The following is a 16,231-nucleotide window of genomic DNA, read 5'->3' as shown; positions in this document are numbered from 1 at the left end:
TAGTGCAGTCGCTCAGTCATGTCCAGCTCTTTGTGACCCCATGAACTGCAGCATGCTAGGCCTCCCTGTCCATCACCAACTCCCGAAGCCTACCCAAACTCATGTCCTTTGAGTTGCTGATGCCATCCAACCATCTCATCCTCTGTCATCCCCTTCTCCTCCTGCCCTCAGTCTTTCCCAACATCAGGATATTTTCAAATGAATGAGTTCTTTGCATCAGGTAGCCAAAGGATTGGAGTTGCAGCTTCAGCATAAGTCTTTTCAATGAACACCCAGGACTGATTTCCTTTAGGATGGACTGGTTGTGTCTTAATGCAGTCCAAGAGACTCTCAAGAGTCTTCTCCAACACTTCAGTTCAAAAGCATCAATTCTTTAGTGCTCAACTTTCTTATAGTCCAACTCCCACATCCATACATGCCTACTGGAAAAACCATAGCCTTGACTAGATGGAGCTTTGTTGGCCAAGTAACGTCTCTGCTTTTTAATATGCTGTCTAGGTTGGTCATAGCTTTTCTCACAAGGAGTAAGCATGTTTTAATTTCATGGCTTCAGTCACAATCTGCGGTGATTTTAGAACCCCCCAAAATAAAGTCTGCCACTGTTTCTACTGGTTTCTCATCTATTTGCCATGAAGTGATGGGAGTGGATGCCATGATCTTACTTTTCTGAATGTTGAGCTTTAAGCCAACTTTTTCATTCTCCTCTTTCACTTTTGTCAAGAGGCTCTTTAGTTCTCCACTTTCTGCCATAAGGATGGTGTCATCTGCACATCTGAGGTTAATGATATTTCTCCCGGCAATCTTGATTCCAGCTTGTGCTTCCTCCAGCCCAGCGTTTCTCATGATGTACTCTGCACATAAGCTGGAGAGCTAAAATCACACATGCCTCAGAGGCAGAAAAGCAAAAAATAAAACAGAAGCAAAATTGCCACAAATTCAAAAAAATAATCTAAAAATGGAACCCATGCTAAATATTTTTTTTAAGTGAACAAACTTGCAAAATTTTGATAGATACAACCAACCAAGGTGTACTCTCAAAACACATTTGTACTTTGCGTGCTCAAGTCCTGTTGTGTTCTTCTCACAGATACACACTAAACTCCCTCTTCCAACTATGGTCAGAGCATCACTCAAAACCTTCTCTATGGAAATATTCCTTCTTTCCAAAACAGGATCCCAGCACACTCTAAGTTCCGACCATTGTTATTCTTCACCCTACAACTTTGGTAACTGTTTCTTAGCTTTTGTTCATCTGTATCTGACTCATTTCATGGCAAGGTGGCTCACTGGACAATGTACTGAGTCTATCTGCTTCCTGCTGAATTCTGAGGCTTGGGCTTTTGTTGGCACTAAATCTGTATTTACTGAATTCAGGACAAAGCGGGACATGAGGAATCTTATAGAACACACGTTCTTAATTATGCACATGTAGGTAAACATTTGCAGCACGTGGTACTGAACTGATTCTCTAGTCTGTTCCTGTGAGATGAAGGAGAAATCAAGACATTGTGCAGAGAACGAAACGCTTCTTTCACTCTGTGCATGCACCTTGAGAAGTGCGGGTCTCAGATTTACTGTTGATATTGGCTCTTGTTTCCAACCTAACATTAGTTAAGACTCACCCTTTATTACATAGGTTGGAGGGATGGAAAATTTGAATCTCTCTAAGTGGATATTAATAACACAGTTGGGTCAAGGAGTGAGTCAAGAGGCTGACTGACTGAAATATCCACAGAGGAAATAATTGTCCATAATTCAGTAAAACTAACACGCGTGATGCAAAGAAAACAGACACTGACCCATAAATACCAATACTTGAACATAGAAACAGAGGCGCCCAGTGATGAGAGACAATGGGACCTTTCTCTATGGAACCGGTCCTCTCTGACATCTGTAGGAAATTTCCTCCTGCCCACGTCAGCCTGGAAGCCTAAAAGTTTCCAAAGGATTAGGAAGGTCACGGATGTTTCACTTTTCTTCTTATTTTATTTTTTTTTCCCCCACATCTCTCTGTTCCTGTCTACCTCGAGAGCTTCAAGAGGTTCTCAAAGGCAAGAGGAGTTCAAAGGAAGCTCCGAGTGGTGAGAATTTCTAGCAGGACACCTTGAGCTAAAGTATAGATGTTACCTCCTCTGTTCATATTGAGTGCTGATCTGTCTTTTATTGGATTCTGTGCACCTCAAAGTGTTGCTCTGACATTTAATAGAAAATATGATAACTCTGTCCTTAGACTAATGGGGGACCCTTGGGAGCTATGTTGAAATGTCCAACCTGGTGACCATCAGGCAAACTCTACTCTGTGTTACTTGCTTCTAGGTGAGGTAGAACAAGACCGATGTCTTCCTTCTGTCCTTATACAATCCTGTATGTCTCACTGGGCTTTCCAGGTGGCTCAGATGGGAAAGAGTTTGCAATGCAAAAGACCCAGGTTAGATCCCTGGGTTGGGAAGATCCCTTGGAGAAGGGGATGACTACCCACTCCAAGTATCCTTGCCTGGAGAATCCCAAGGAGAAGAGCCTGGTGGAATGTAGTCCATGGGGTCACAAAGAATTAGGCACAACTGAGGGACAAACAGTGTCACTTGTCTAACTGAACCTTGATGAATGTCTTTCCCTGGTGTCACAGGTCTCAGAGACAATCAGTCACTGTTGGGGTGCTGGGTGTCTTCTGGAAACTCCTGAGCCAGTGCCCCCAGCCTTCTAGATCCTTCTCCCTTGTCCACTGGACAGAGCTGACCAGGACCCCTACTTTTGAATCCACACTCCCATGCGTGTGACTGAATGAACCTTGGATATGGCTCTGGATTCAGAGTCCTCCACAGGTCCTTTGGTCTTTTTTTTTCCACTAAGAAATCGCCTTGTTATTCACATAGCTGCCCAAATTTTCTCATCAAGGAAAAGGAAAAAAAAAAAACCACAGGAATCTCCCTGAATTAGGACTGCCCTGGTGGTCCAGGGTTGAAGATGACACACTTTCAATACAGGGGCTGCTGATTCCATCTGTGGTTTGGGAAATGAAGACTCCTGGTTGAGAAAAATGACAAAGAACAGATTCTTTGACTATTTGAGTGACCTTGAAAACAACTAGGCATTTCGAATTAACAAAATTTTTTTCTTTAAAAATCCTAGCTATCACAAGCACTACTGTCTTGCTTCCTCATTTGCCTGAGAAATAATTGAGTCAATGAGTGAAAGGTACATTGCAGATTGGATGGGTAAAGGGGTGTCTTCAAAGGGAGAGATGAAAATGCATTGCTGACATAGCCTTTCAGAGCATGTTAAGGGGCACTGCTCAGATCATGTCCTTGTTTACAAGGAGGACAGAGTTTGCTCTGGAGCAGGAGGTGATTAACTTTGTGCCAATGTCCTCCTAACTGCAGTGAAGTAGGAGGCTTTCTAAGGTTCTCACAGGAAATCATTCAACTACATGAAACCACACACTTAATTTTACTTTAAGAAACTAAAATTTAAACAACTTGCTCAATGTTAAGGAAACAATAGGAAGGAACACAGGAGTGGGGGATATGTGTCCTGGACAGTTTATCCCATTGTGGATCTCAAGACGCAGAGGAAAATAAATCCTCCGGACCTGACATATTGGAAGTGTATTGTGGTTTCTCAGTCACCCTAAAGGACAAATGTCTAGATTCACTCAACCTTCTCCTAAAGCAATCTGCATGATCAAAATCACAAAATGTCATTGAAGGTCATCCCTACCAAGGAGGATATTGAAGATGATTTCTGTGTAACCCTGGGCTTAAGAGGAACAACCATTGGTTCATGACGTCAAGCCAACATAACGATCCTATAAAAAGTGGCACCAATTCGCACCCTCTCCAACCACTGGCACACCCTCAGCCTCAATAGAAGAAGGACCACAAGAGCCACAAGATGAAGGTTGTGTTCCTGACTCTTCTCCTTGGTCTGGTTTGTGCTGCTCAAGAAGAGGATGCTACGGATGCTGCGAAAAGTAGCACCATCTCAGAGGTAGCAGGAATGGTATGATCTGGGAGGAGGTCTTGTGTGTGTGTGTGTTTGTGTGTGTGTGTGTGTGTGTGTGTGTGTGTGTGTGTGTGTACTTTCTCTGGTTTGTTACGTTGATCCATAAGCAAGTTGTGTCCCTCCCATGCAACACTGCTCCATTCACTGGCTCTATGCCTGTTCTGTTTGGTGTATCCTCTCTACTGTGTATTAATTGACTTGTGCATTTTTACTGCTCTTGTAACAGAAAGAGGATCAGAAAACTACTGTTGAATTTGAGATCTTGCATTTGACATCAGAGCTTAACCTGTCTCTCAAATGTCTCAATTCACTCTGACTTCAGTTTTTACCTTATCTTATAAATTCTGTTTTATTTAGCCAAGTTAGATACTGTGTGCTGATGTGCACAAGGGGTGGGAAACTCAAGAGGGAGGACTCTGAATGAAATAAAAAGACAAGGAGGAAAATCTCTAAGGTGAATTTTCTTGTTAGCCTTCAGGACAGTGGAGCACCACATACATTGCATCCAGTAGCCTAGCGAAGGCCAGTCAGAAAGTCTTCCTCATGCCTCACAGGATTTATATTGTGTTTTGTAAGAACTGCTTCGTAATAATGTTCTTCATTTATGACTGGTAAGTAAAAATAACCCGGAAAGAACACACACATAAACCCGAGCCTGAGGGAGGGTGTGGCTTACCTGTTTGCAGGGAACTCTCTTGGTGATGTTGAGAGCAGGACGCCCTGAGCTGTGGGGCTGAGCAGGGTCTCTGAGCTGGGGGGCAGTTCCCCTGAGCCTCCAGGTGATGTCCTGGAGCTCACAGTCCCCACAGGGGCTTGACCCTTCCTGCAGAATTTGTAAGAGACGGTTTCCACTGAGCGCAGAAGCTGAGGGCAGGATCGGGGTGGGGGAAGGTGTGGGGGGAAGGTTATGGCCGAGTAACGACTTCAGTTTCACTTTTCACTTTCATGCATTGGGGAAGGAAATGGCAACCCACTCCAGTGTTCTTGCCTGGAGAATCCTGTGGATGGGGGAGCCTGGTGGGCTGCCGGCTATGAGGTTGCACAGAGTCAGACACGACTGAAGCAGCTTAGCAGCAGCAGCAGCAACATTCCATTGTGTATATGTACCACAACTTCTTCATCCGTTCATCTGGCGAAGGACATCTGGGTGGTTTCCATGTTCTATTTACATGTGCTGCAGTGAACAATGGGATCAGTTCAGTTCAATTCAGTCGCTCAGTCATGTCCGACTCATTGCGACCCCATGAATCGCGGCACGCCAGGCCTCCCTGTCCATCACCAACTCCCGGAGTTCACTCAGACTCACAACCATCGAGTCAGTGATGCCATCCAGCCATCTCATCCTCTGTCGTCCCCTTCTCCTCCTGCCCCCAATCCCTCCCAGCATCAGAGTCTTTTCCAGTGAGTCAACTCTTCGCATGAGGTGGCCAAAGTACTGGAGTTTCAGCTTTAGCATCATTCCTTCCAAAAGAAATCCCAGGGCTGATCTCCTTCAGAATGAACAATGTGTCTTTTTCAATTTTGGTTTCCTCAGGGTCTGTGCCTAGGAGTGGGATTACTGGGTCGTATGCTGGTTTTATTCCTATTTTTATTAAGGAATCTCCATACTGTCTTTCACAGTGGCTGTATCAATTTACATTCCCACCAACAGTGCAAGAACATTCCCTTTTCTGCACATCCTCTCCTGCATTTATTGTTTGTAGACATTTTGACGAAGGCCATTAGAACCATTATGTGACCTCATGAGAGGTGATATTTCATTGTAGTGTTGAGTTGAATTTCTCTAATAATGAACGATGTTGAGCTTCTTTTCATGTGTTTGTCAGCCATCTGTATGTTTTCTCTGGAGAAATGTCTCTTTAGGTCTTTTTCCATTTGGTTGGGTCATTTGTTTTTCTGGTGTTGAGTTGTATGATTTTTTGGAAGTTAATCCTTTGTCAGTTGATTTATTTGCTACTATTTCCTCCCATTCTGAGGGTTGTCTTTTCACCTTGCTTATAGTTTCCTTTGCTGTGCAAAAGCTTTCACGTTTAAACAGGTCCCACTTGTTGACTTTCGCTTTTATTTCCGTTATCTAGGAGGTGGGTCATAGAGGATCCTGCTTTGATTTATGTCATCAAGTGTTCTGCCTATGTTTTCCTCTGACTTTTATAGTTTCTGGTCTTACATTTGTTCAGGTCTTTAATCCATTTTGAATTGATGTTTGTGTATGGTGTTAGGAAGTGTTCCAATTTCATTCTTTTACATGTAGCTGTCCAGATTTCCCAGCACCACTTACTGAAGAGTCTGTCTTTGTCCCATTGTATATTACTGCCTCCTTTGCCAATAATAAGGTACCCATAGGTGCATGGGTTTATTTCTGGGCTTTCTATCTTGTTCCATTGGTCTGTATTACTCTTTCTGTGCCAGTATCATACTGTCTTGATGACTGTATCTTTGTAGTGTAATCTGAAGTCAGGAAGGTTGATTCCTCCAGCTCCACTCTTCTTTCTCAAGACTGCTTTGGGTATTTGGGGTCTTTTGTGTTTCCACCTGAATTGTGAAACTTTTTGTTCTAGTTCTGTGACAAATACCTTTGGTAATTTGATAGGGATCACGTTGAATCTGTAGATTGGGTTTGGTAGTATAGTCAGTTTCACAATATTGATTCTTCCTGCCTGGGAACATGGAATATCTCTCCATCTGTTATGTCATCTTTGATTTCTTTCATCAGTTCATTTCAGTTCAGTTCAGTGCTCATTTGTATCCAACTCTTTGTGACCCCATGAACTGCAGCATGCCAGGCCTCCCTGTCCGCCACCAGCTCCTGGAGTTTACCCAAACTCATGTATATTGAATCAGTGATGCCATCCGACCATCTCATCCTCTGTCATCCCCTTCTCTTCCTGCCCTCAATTTTTCCCACCATCAGGGTCTTTTCCAATGAGTCACCTTTTGCATCAGGTGGTCAAAGTATTGGAGTTTCAGCTTCAACATCAGTCCTTCCAATGAACACCCAGGACTGGTCTCCTTTACGATAGACTGCTTGGATTTCCTTGCAGTCCAAGGGACTCTCAAGACTCTTCTCCAACACCACAGTTCAAAAGCATCAATTCTTTGGTGCTCAGCCTTCTTTAAAGTCCAACTCTCACATCCATGCATGACCACTGGAAAAACCATAGCCTTGACTAGATGGACCTATGTTGGCAAAGTAATGTCTCTGTTTTTCAATATGCTGTCTAGGTTGGTCATAACTTTCCTTTCAAGGAGTAAGCGTTTTTTAATTTCATGGCTGCAGTCACCATCTGAAGTCATTTGGAGCCCAGAAAAATAAAGTCAGCCACTGTTTCCACTTTTTCTCCATCTATTTGCCATGAAGTGATGGGACCAGATGCCATGATCTTAGTTTTCTGAATGTTGAGCTTTAAGCCAACTTTTTCACTCTCGTCTTTCACTTTCATCAAGAGGCTTTTTAGCTCCTCTTCACTTTCTGCCATAAGGGTGGTGTCATCTGCATATCTGAGGTTATTGATACTTCTCCCAACAATCTTGATTCCAGCTTGTGTGTCTTCCAGCCCAGCGTTTCTCATGATGTACTCTGCATAGAAGTTAAATAAGCAGAGTGACATTATACAGCCTTGACATATTTCTTTTCCTATTTAGAACCAGTCTGTTGTTCCATGTCCAGTTCTAACTGTTGCTTCCTGACCTACATACAGGTTTCTCAAGAGACAGGTCAGGTGGTCTGGTAGTCCCATCTCTTTCAGAATTTTCCACAGTTTATTGTGATCCACATAGTCAAAGGCTTTGGCATAGTCAATAAAGCAGAAATAGATGTTTTCTGGAACTCTCTTGCTTTTTCCATGATCCAGCAGATGTTGGCAATTTGATTTCTGGTTCCCCTGCCTTTTTTAAAACCAGCTCGAACATCTGGAAGTTCATGGTTCACATATTGCTGAAGTCTGGCTTGGAGAATTTTGATCATTACTTTACTAGCGTGTGAGATGAGTACAATTGTGCGGTAGTTTGAGCATTCTTTGGCATTGTCTTTCTTTGGTATTGGAGTGAAAACTGACCTTTTCCAGTTGTGTGGCCACTGCTGAGTTTTCCAAATGCTGGCATATTAGTGTAGCACTTTCACAGCATCATCTTGTAGGATTTGAAATAGCTCAACTGGAATTCCATCACCCCCACTAGCTTTGTTCGTAGTGAATCTTCCTAAGGCCCACTTGACTTCACATTCCAGGACGTCTGGCTCTAGGTGAGTGATCATGCTATTGGGATTATCTTGGTCGTGAAGATCTTTTTTGTACAGTTCTTCTGTATATTCTTGCCACCTCTTCTTAATATCTTTTACTTCTGTTAGGCCCCTACAATCTATCCATTATTGAGCCCATCTTTGGATGAAATGTTCCCTTGGTATCTCTAATTTTCTTGAAGAGATCTCTAGTCTTTCCCATTCTATTGTTTGTTTCCCTCTATTTCTTTGCACTGATTGCTGAGGAAGGCTTTCTTATCTCTCCTTGCTATTCTTTGGAACTCTGCATTCATATGGGTATATCTTTCCTTTTCTCCTTTGCTTTTCACTTCCCTTCTTTTCACAGGTATTTGTGAGGTCTCCTTGGACAGCCATTTTGCTTTTTTGCATTTGTTTTTCTTGATATCTGTCTCCTGTACAATGTCATGAACCTCCGTCCATAGTTCATCAGGCACTCTGTCTGTCAGATCTAGTCCCTTAAATCTATTTCTCACTTCCACTGTATAGTCATAAGGGATTTGATTTAGGTCATACCTGAATGGTCTAGTGGTTTCCTCTACTTTCTTCAATTTCAGTCTGATTTTGGCAATATTCAGCATATCCCAAATCAAGATATAAAAATCATCCATCATTGCCAAAAATGTCCTCTCTCCTTTATCATTAAATGTCATTAAATGTCTTCCCCTCCAGGCACAGGTAACAGTGGATCTGATGTTCCTCATTTTCCCCTGCTTCTATGACTAAGCTCATTTGGGCACTTTATCCACAGGATGTCAGACACAAGGAGTCACTTATTTCAAAGTCATGTGAAACGACTTGGCAGGCTTATATAAGACTTTGTACATTTTCTATTTATTGGACGGCGGTTCTCTTCCCACTGTGGCTGTTTTGAGTAACTCTGATGCAGTTCCCTAATGACTAGTAATGTCATTCAGTGCTATTCATTACGGCCAATCTCTTGCAATGTGTCTCCTCAGTTCAGTTCAGTTCACTTCATTCACTTAGTCGTGTCTGACTCTGTGTGCCCCCATGGACTGCAGCACGCCAGGCCTCCCTGTCCATCACCATCTCCTGGAGCTTGCTCAAACTCACGTCCATTGAGTCGGTGATGCCATGCAACCATCTCATCCTGTGTGGCCCCCTTCTCTTCCTGCCCTCAGTCTTTCCCAGCATCAGGCTCTTTTCTAAGCTCTCAGTCTCTTCAGTAACTTATCCAATTCTTTCCTTTTGAATATATGTTTGGTGTTCAATCTTCATATGTGCCAAATATATGTATTTTTCTCACGTATGGTAGGAAGAGATATATAAGACCACAAAGTTCTTTGTTATACAGGTGATATGCACATAATTATCAGATATTTGACTATCATTCACTGTGTGAAATGTCATATGTACTTTGTATGTCTGTGTGTGTCTAATGTGTCTGTACACACAGGTGTGTAGAATAAGTGTACACACAGACGTCCTTTCATGTGAATTCTTCTTAAGCTGTTTTATTTATTTATTTTAAATTATTGCAGTTGTGCTGGGTCTTTGTTGCTGCACCCAGGCTTTCTTTAGTTGCATCGAGCAGGGGCTACTCTCCTGTTGTGATATGCAAATTGCTCACTGCATTGGCATTGCCCATGGTGGAACACGGGCATAGGCAAGCTGGCTTCAGCAGTTGTGGTGCCAAAGGCGTAAAGCATATGGGATTCTCCCTGACCAGGGTCAAGCTTGTGTCCCCCGTGTTGGCTGGTGGATTCATATCTACTGGACCACCATGGTGGTCCTCTTCTGCTGTTTTTATACAAGGAGAGTCTGTTTCTGATAAAATTTAGAAATGTTTTTTCTAATTTCTTGTACTTTTGTGCTATTATATTATCAAAGAATACATGGAAAGGGTTGAGAGTTAACTAAGGTCTGTCTAGGCAGCTGTGTGTCTCAGGTTAAAGGAAAGGATTACAAGCAAGGTGTTAACTTTTTTTCTTCCCTCCTAAAATTCTGGATCTCTCCATGTTTATTTGTTTGTAAACATGACTTAGTTTGTATCTGCAGTTAATCTTTGGGACTATGCTCAGATTTAATGTGTTGACATGACAACTTTGTCACTTGATACTTACTTGATGTTACACATAATTCTTCTCTGGTGAATGTCATACTGTTCAGAGATACAAACATGATACATGACATGAGGCCTTAGAAGGGTGACACAAATGACTTGTCACATTTTTATCAGTTTCATCCACCAACTTAAATATCTTCTGTTTTCAAGCAACTGTCACGTGTGGAGACCATTTTTCATTTGTGGAGAACTGATAAAACCCTATATCTACAAATATGAATGTAAGTATGAGCATTTCAGTGGTGAGCATTTCAGTGGTAAGCATTTGTTTGGCTGGAAATCTTGGTTTATCTTCCCTCAGGAACTCCATATATCTGAATTCTAGGTTTACTAGCAATTACAAGTTGCACCAGGTGCTGGTCCTAAATCGTCTGAGCATCTCGTCTCTCATGAACACAGTGTCCAATCACAGAACTTGGACGGCCCCTCACAATGATGAGGGACCTGTTGCTGTTGTCATTTAGTCACTGAGTCATGTCTTGACTCTTTGTGACCCCCTGCACTGTAGCTCAGCAAGCTTCTCGGTCCATGGGATTCTACAGGCAAGAATAATGGAGTGGGTTGCCATTTCCTCTTCCAGGGGATCTTTCCCACCCAGGGATCGAACCTGCCTCTCTTGTCTCCAGCCAGGTTCTTTATCACTAGCACCACCTGGGAAGCCCATGAGCAATCTGAGGACATGCATAATCTGACTTAAATTGTCCTAATGTGACCCAAGTCTCATAGACTCACTGTGGCCTTGGGTAAGCTGCGTACACCTTGTCTGGGGCTATGAGACTATAAAGCGGCTTCAGCTACTAATTTTCTGTCTCTCAAGTAGACTAGTGAGTGTTATACCCTGAGCAGTGCTGTTTCCATATTTTGGGAACACAGGTGGGTGGAGTTTCCTCCCATCATGCTGAGTGATTGTGGGAAGGTGTGATGGAGGCCAGGAAAGAGAGAATGGATGTAGAGGGTATAGAAGTGACAGGCAGTAGGTCAGAGTTGCTTCTTGTTCAGATACATGGCATTAAGTAGATGGGCCGCGCAGAGATGAGGGGCGGCCCTTCAGGTGGGGATGGAGCTCACCGCTAGGAGGTCACTGGCTGCATTTCCCAGCAGGTAAAATGTCTTCACACCAACACACAAGGCCATGGTCTCTGTCATAGCCGACTGAGCGGCAGGGGAGACACGACAGTTAATATAAAGTCATCAGAAAGTTGCCTGGTCCAACGTAGGCATGCAGGAACACAAGGTTATGAATGGTAAACTGATTTCGGTGAGGAGAAATCAATCTCATGCCTGGGAAATAGAAATAGAAAGACTTTCTGAACTGGGTTTCGATAATATGCTCATGCTGTTTAAAAAGCTGTTGGGGACGTCCCTGGTGATCCAGTGGTGAAGAATCCACCTGCCAGTGCAGGGGAGACAGTTTGGATCCTTGGTCTGGGTCGATCCCACATGACTTGGGGCAATGGATCCCGTGCACCTCAACTACCGATCCTGTGGTCTAGATCCCGGGAGTTGGGAATACTGAACCCCAATCCACAACTACTGAAGCCTACAACCCCTAGAGCCCGTGATCCACAATGAGGGAAGCCACCACAAGAAGAAACCTGGGCACTGCAGCTAGAGAGTAGGCGCTGCTCGCTGCTCATGGAGAAAGCCCGCACAGCAGCAAAGGCCCAGGAGAGCCAAAAAGAAAAACTAATTGAAGACGTTTAAGAAAACCTGCTAGGTACATTCCACCACATGTTATAGAAAGCATCCCAGAAGACTGCATGAAGTAACCGGTTAACTGTAGGATTAGGTGGGGATAAGGAAATATATTGCCTGCTCTGCTTGTTGTCATAAGAATGGTAGTGTTCAGAGCACCCACGAATTGACACACACATCAACACAGCACGGACTGTTCTTAATGCCTGAAACATGCGACAACACATCTAAATGAGAATAAATTAAGGCGGTTGTGTATATGTAACTTTTCTCTCTCTCACAGATAATGGTACAAATACAATTGAATTTATTCATGTTTCCGAGAAAGCTCTGGTAGCAATTAATGTCAACGCGGATGAAACAGGCAAGAAGACACAACAGGTTCTACTATTCGGTATGTATGACACCCCATAGTTCCCATTGCCATTGTCAGAGAACAGGTCCACTGTCGGGACTTTCATTCAGAATCTCAGGAGGTTCTGCCGATATTCAGCATTCAGTGTATAAGACCTGGGTCTTTCACAGTTAAGCATCCGGGAAGGTAATCTACCAAGGAACAGGTGATAGGGTGTGTATGTCATATCATCAAACATTTCCAAATAATTCCTGCCTGTTGAAACTAGAAAAAATGATTGCTACTAGAAGTTGTCTTTAACATGTCAACTAATTGCAAGCTGTGACTGTAACGAGTCTGACCTCAGTGGCTTTATTTTATACAAGTTTCCCTATGCACTCTAAGCCTTGGAATAAAACCTTTTAAAATTAATCTTTATCCTGTTCAATTATCCACATACATTATCTTGTCCACACTGACATCATCTCAGATAACCACAAAGAAGCACTAAGTGCTGTGTGAACCAATAGGCTATCAGGCGTCTATACCAGAAAAGGTACTGGGTACAATGGTGCAGTATTAAAGGATAAATCATCTCCCATTATCTTCTGTGATGTAGTAAATATGTCTGTCAGGGGAGAACCCTGTTTCCTATTTATTTGGATTCAGAACAAGACCTGAGTGGCAGGTACAGACACTAGGGAGTTGGTCTAGGAGCAAGCTGCTTCCTTACCATTACGGAAGGAGCCCCAAATTCATGGAGCCCTGTGAGTCTTTGAGGTCCTGTTTCTGATGCTGGGGTGGGTGGAGGGGACTAGCTACAGAGCTGGACAGGGGATAATTTTTGAGAGAGACAGCAGACATCTGTGTCATGGGAAATGGTAACTGAGACTTCTTAAACTATTCCAAGTGAAATCTGATAGGCACATTGTTTTTATTCTGTATGAAGACATGTTTAGGACTTCTAACACGTAAATTTCTACCTCTTGCATGGTGATATTCAGGCAAAGAAAATGACGTTGATAAGGAAGGCTTAGAGATATTCAAGAAGGAGACTCTAAGTCGGAAGATTTCAGAAGAAAACATTAAGGATTTAACCGAACCTGGTAATGGAAGTGTATTTTTTCTGAACATACCTTTCGCCTCATATGTAACTATGCTGTCAGGAAACAAATCAAGTTATTGACAATATGTTCTTCCATAAGTAATCATTTATATAATCTCTAAATTGAAAAAAAAAAACACTTGCAAAGTTTAGGGAATGGTATTAATTGGTGGGTTGTTCATTTTGTTCCCCCAGATAAATGTCTTGCTGTGGCGTGAAAATAACTTCGAAACGCCCTAATTGTAAGTAAGCATAATCTGTTATAAGTGCTGTTTTATCAAATAAGTCACCAAGTAAACTCTGTGATTTCATACTTTCCAAATTTTGCAGGTAACACTTTTTTTCAGTGCCAATAGCTTACTTTCTATCACTAGCGATGTTTCTCTTACATTAGACAATTTCTCTTCTTTCGAGCCATATTAAATTGCAGAAGAGTTGGTAGATTCATGCTGAGCAGGTTTGGTGGGAAAGCCTTCACGTGCAGGAAGCTTGCAGACCAGAGTCATCAGAGAGAAGCAGGAATGGCCACAAGCTGGTGGAAACTAACTAGTATTACTGTCAGTCCTGACCTCATGGTTGTTCACACACATCCCTCGTGCAGAAGAACTGAAAACAAAGAGCTCACGTTTTCTGCAACACCTGTGTGTAATCTCACATGATTCTGACAGAACCAGTAAAGTCCTTCCACCTGGACTGTCTGAAACACGTATTTGAATTATATTTGCATTTAGAAGGTGATTTTCCTAAAGTGAGATCTTTCAACTTTCTCAACTAAGACAGCCTCAGAAAAACAATACCGATAAGGCTAAAGTGTGGCTTATAAGTTTCTGTGGAGAAAGAAAAATGAAAGAAAAAGAACAAAGAAAAATTCTCGCTTCCAGGTGAAAATGATAAGAAAGGTGTGGTACCTATATCCCATGCACTATTACTCAGCCACAAAAAGGATGACATCATGCCATTTGCAGCAACATACATCGGCCTAAGAGACTGTCATACTAAGTGAAATCAGTCAGACGGAAAGACAATTACCATATGATATCACTTATATGGGGAACCTAAAATGTGACCTGAAGGACCATATTTACAACACAGAAAGAGACACACAGACATAGAGAAAACACCCGTGGTTACCAAGGGAGAAGGGTAGGGCAAGAGAAGGATTGGGAGTTTGGGGTTATCCGATGCAAACTATTATATGCAGGATGGAAAGACCAAAAAGGCCTGCAGTATAGTACAGGGATGTACATGCAATTCTCTGAAAAAACGTGATTGGGAAAATCATCTGAAAAAGAATAGCTATATGTATGCAGAAACTCCACATTGATGAACACCTGAAACTAATAGAACATTAATAACCAGTTAGACTCCAATATTGGCTTCCCTGAGAGCTCAGTTGGTAAGAATTGACCTGCAGTGCAGGAGACCCTGGGTCAGTTCCAGGGACAGGAAGATCTGCTGGAGAAGGGTAAGCTATCCACTCTAGTGTTCTTAGGCTTTTCTTGTGGCTCAACAGGTAAAGAAGAGTTAAAAAATAATAATTCTTGAAGACCCAAAAGACAAAACGTGTGTGATTAGAGGCATGTATTCTGAAATCAGTACTCCTAGAATCCATCCCAAATGGGAAAGTTGCCCCATATGTACATACTGGGGAAATTCTACATGGATCCCCACCTACACTGTTGAGATGTGGAGTAAGAGGTCTGCCAGGATTCTGAGGTTGGATTCCCTACCAGCTCCTGTAGCCTGGACATCGACTGTGTGAGGCTCATCCCTGTCAGCCATCACACAGCCAACTCTACTAAAGCTCTGGTTCTGTGTTTTCACCTACAGAGAGAGTCACTGAGACTAGACACATCCTCTTCCCCATGGAATCAAGATCAACAACATGAAGATGACTTCCTTGTTTCCTGATTATCATGATCCTTCTCTCTTCACACTCACATTCCTTCCCCATCTCATCTCTCATGGCCACTGGTCATGTCCTGTGTTGTGGTATTTGATTTCTGTGGGTTTAAATAAATTGGTTTAATATAGAACAGATTCACTTGGGTCTTTACTGAGTGTCTGTTTTAAAACACATAAATATGCACAGTAAATTTAACTATCTGGAAACATATGCATTTCCTAAGATAGGTGTTTATCAGAGACAATTCCAAGAAGGATGAACTGGAGATGCCGTGGAGGTGTCCAAGGCAGAAGGAGAAAAAGGCCTAAACCATCACAGAACAAAGGGCAGGGTTATGAACCTCCTACTGCAGCGGGAGGGGGCAGTCTGCTCAAGAAGGATGTCCCTAGGAAGCAGTGTGCTCATTACAGGGGAAGGAGGTGGTGTTCCACTCTCTGAGCTTCATAGAGAGGAAATGTAAGGTGCCATGGACCACAGTTGTGGGGAAACGTGTAATCTCACAGCACCAGCACTTCTGCAATTGAGCTGAAGGATGGATAGTTCTTAACGATTGGATCAGTGGAAAGGAAAGAGTCTCTGAGACCAGACTGGTCCTTCTCTGCACAGCATCAAGGTCAGCAACACAAGGATGACTTTCCCGGTTCCTGATCAACACGATCCTTCTCTCTTCACACTCACACTCCATTTCCCATCTCATCTCTCCTAGACACTAATCACAACCAGTCTTGTGGTGTTTGATTTCTGAGGGTTTAAATAAACTGATTAATTTAACTTATGTGTGTTTGTTCCAAAAGCCCCCATTTTCTAACACACAAAAATGCACATTAAACTTAACCATCCAGAAACAT

At 42.7% G+C, this 16,231-nt stretch overlaps 1 protein-coding gene across 2 annotated transcripts; it reads left to right on the top strand.

Annotated features, from left to right (window-relative positions):
* Positions 1 to 3,829: 3,829 nt before the first annotated feature.
* On the top strand, positions 3,830 to 15,517 carry LOC114111263 (odorant-binding protein-like). Of its 2 annotated transcripts, none has more exons than XM_060407244.1 (7): positions 3,830 to 3,987; positions 4,474 to 4,613; positions 10,494 to 10,564; positions 12,322 to 12,432; positions 13,377 to 13,478; positions 13,673 to 13,719; positions 15,308 to 15,517. In XM_060407244.1, the coding sequence occupies exons 1-6, from the start codon at positions 3,892 to 3,894 to the stop codon at positions 13,693 to 13,695; spliced, it is 543 nt and encodes a 180-aa protein (XP_060263227.1). In that variant the 5' UTR covers positions 3,830 to 3,891; the 3' UTR covers positions 13,696 to 13,719; positions 15,308 to 15,517. The 2 variants fall into 2 exon arrangements, with proteins under 2 accessions (XP_060263227.1, XP_060263226.1); XM_060407243.1 differs by having other exon boundaries at positions 3,830 to 3,999.
* The last annotated feature ends 714 nt before the right edge of the window (positions 15,518 to 16,231 follow it).

This window comes from Ovis aries, chromosome X (assembly GCF_016772045.2).
Source record: "Ovis aries strain OAR_USU_Benz2616 breed Rambouillet chromosome X, ARS-UI_Ramb_v3.0, whole genome shotgun sequence".
Classification (NCBI taxonomy): Eukaryota; Metazoa; Chordata; class Mammalia; order Artiodactyla; family Bovidae; genus Ovis; species Ovis aries.
This window is presented reverse-complemented; position numbering and strand designations above follow the sequence as displayed.

Bases quoted from the DNA above. Each gene is read 5' to 3' on its own strand.
- LOC114111263 (XM_060407243.1), top strand. From the start codon at position 3,892: ATGAAGGTTGTGTTCCTGACTCTTCTCCTTGGTCTGGTTTGTGCTGCT. The intron at 10,565-12,321 runs GTAAGTATGAGC...TCTCTCTCACAG, and splicing joins CTATATCTACAAATATGAAT to ATAATGGTACAAATACAATT. The intron at 13,479-13,672 runs GTAATGGAAGTG...TTGTTCCCCCAG, and splicing joins TAAGGATTTAACCGAACCTG to ATAAATGTCTTGCTGTGGCG.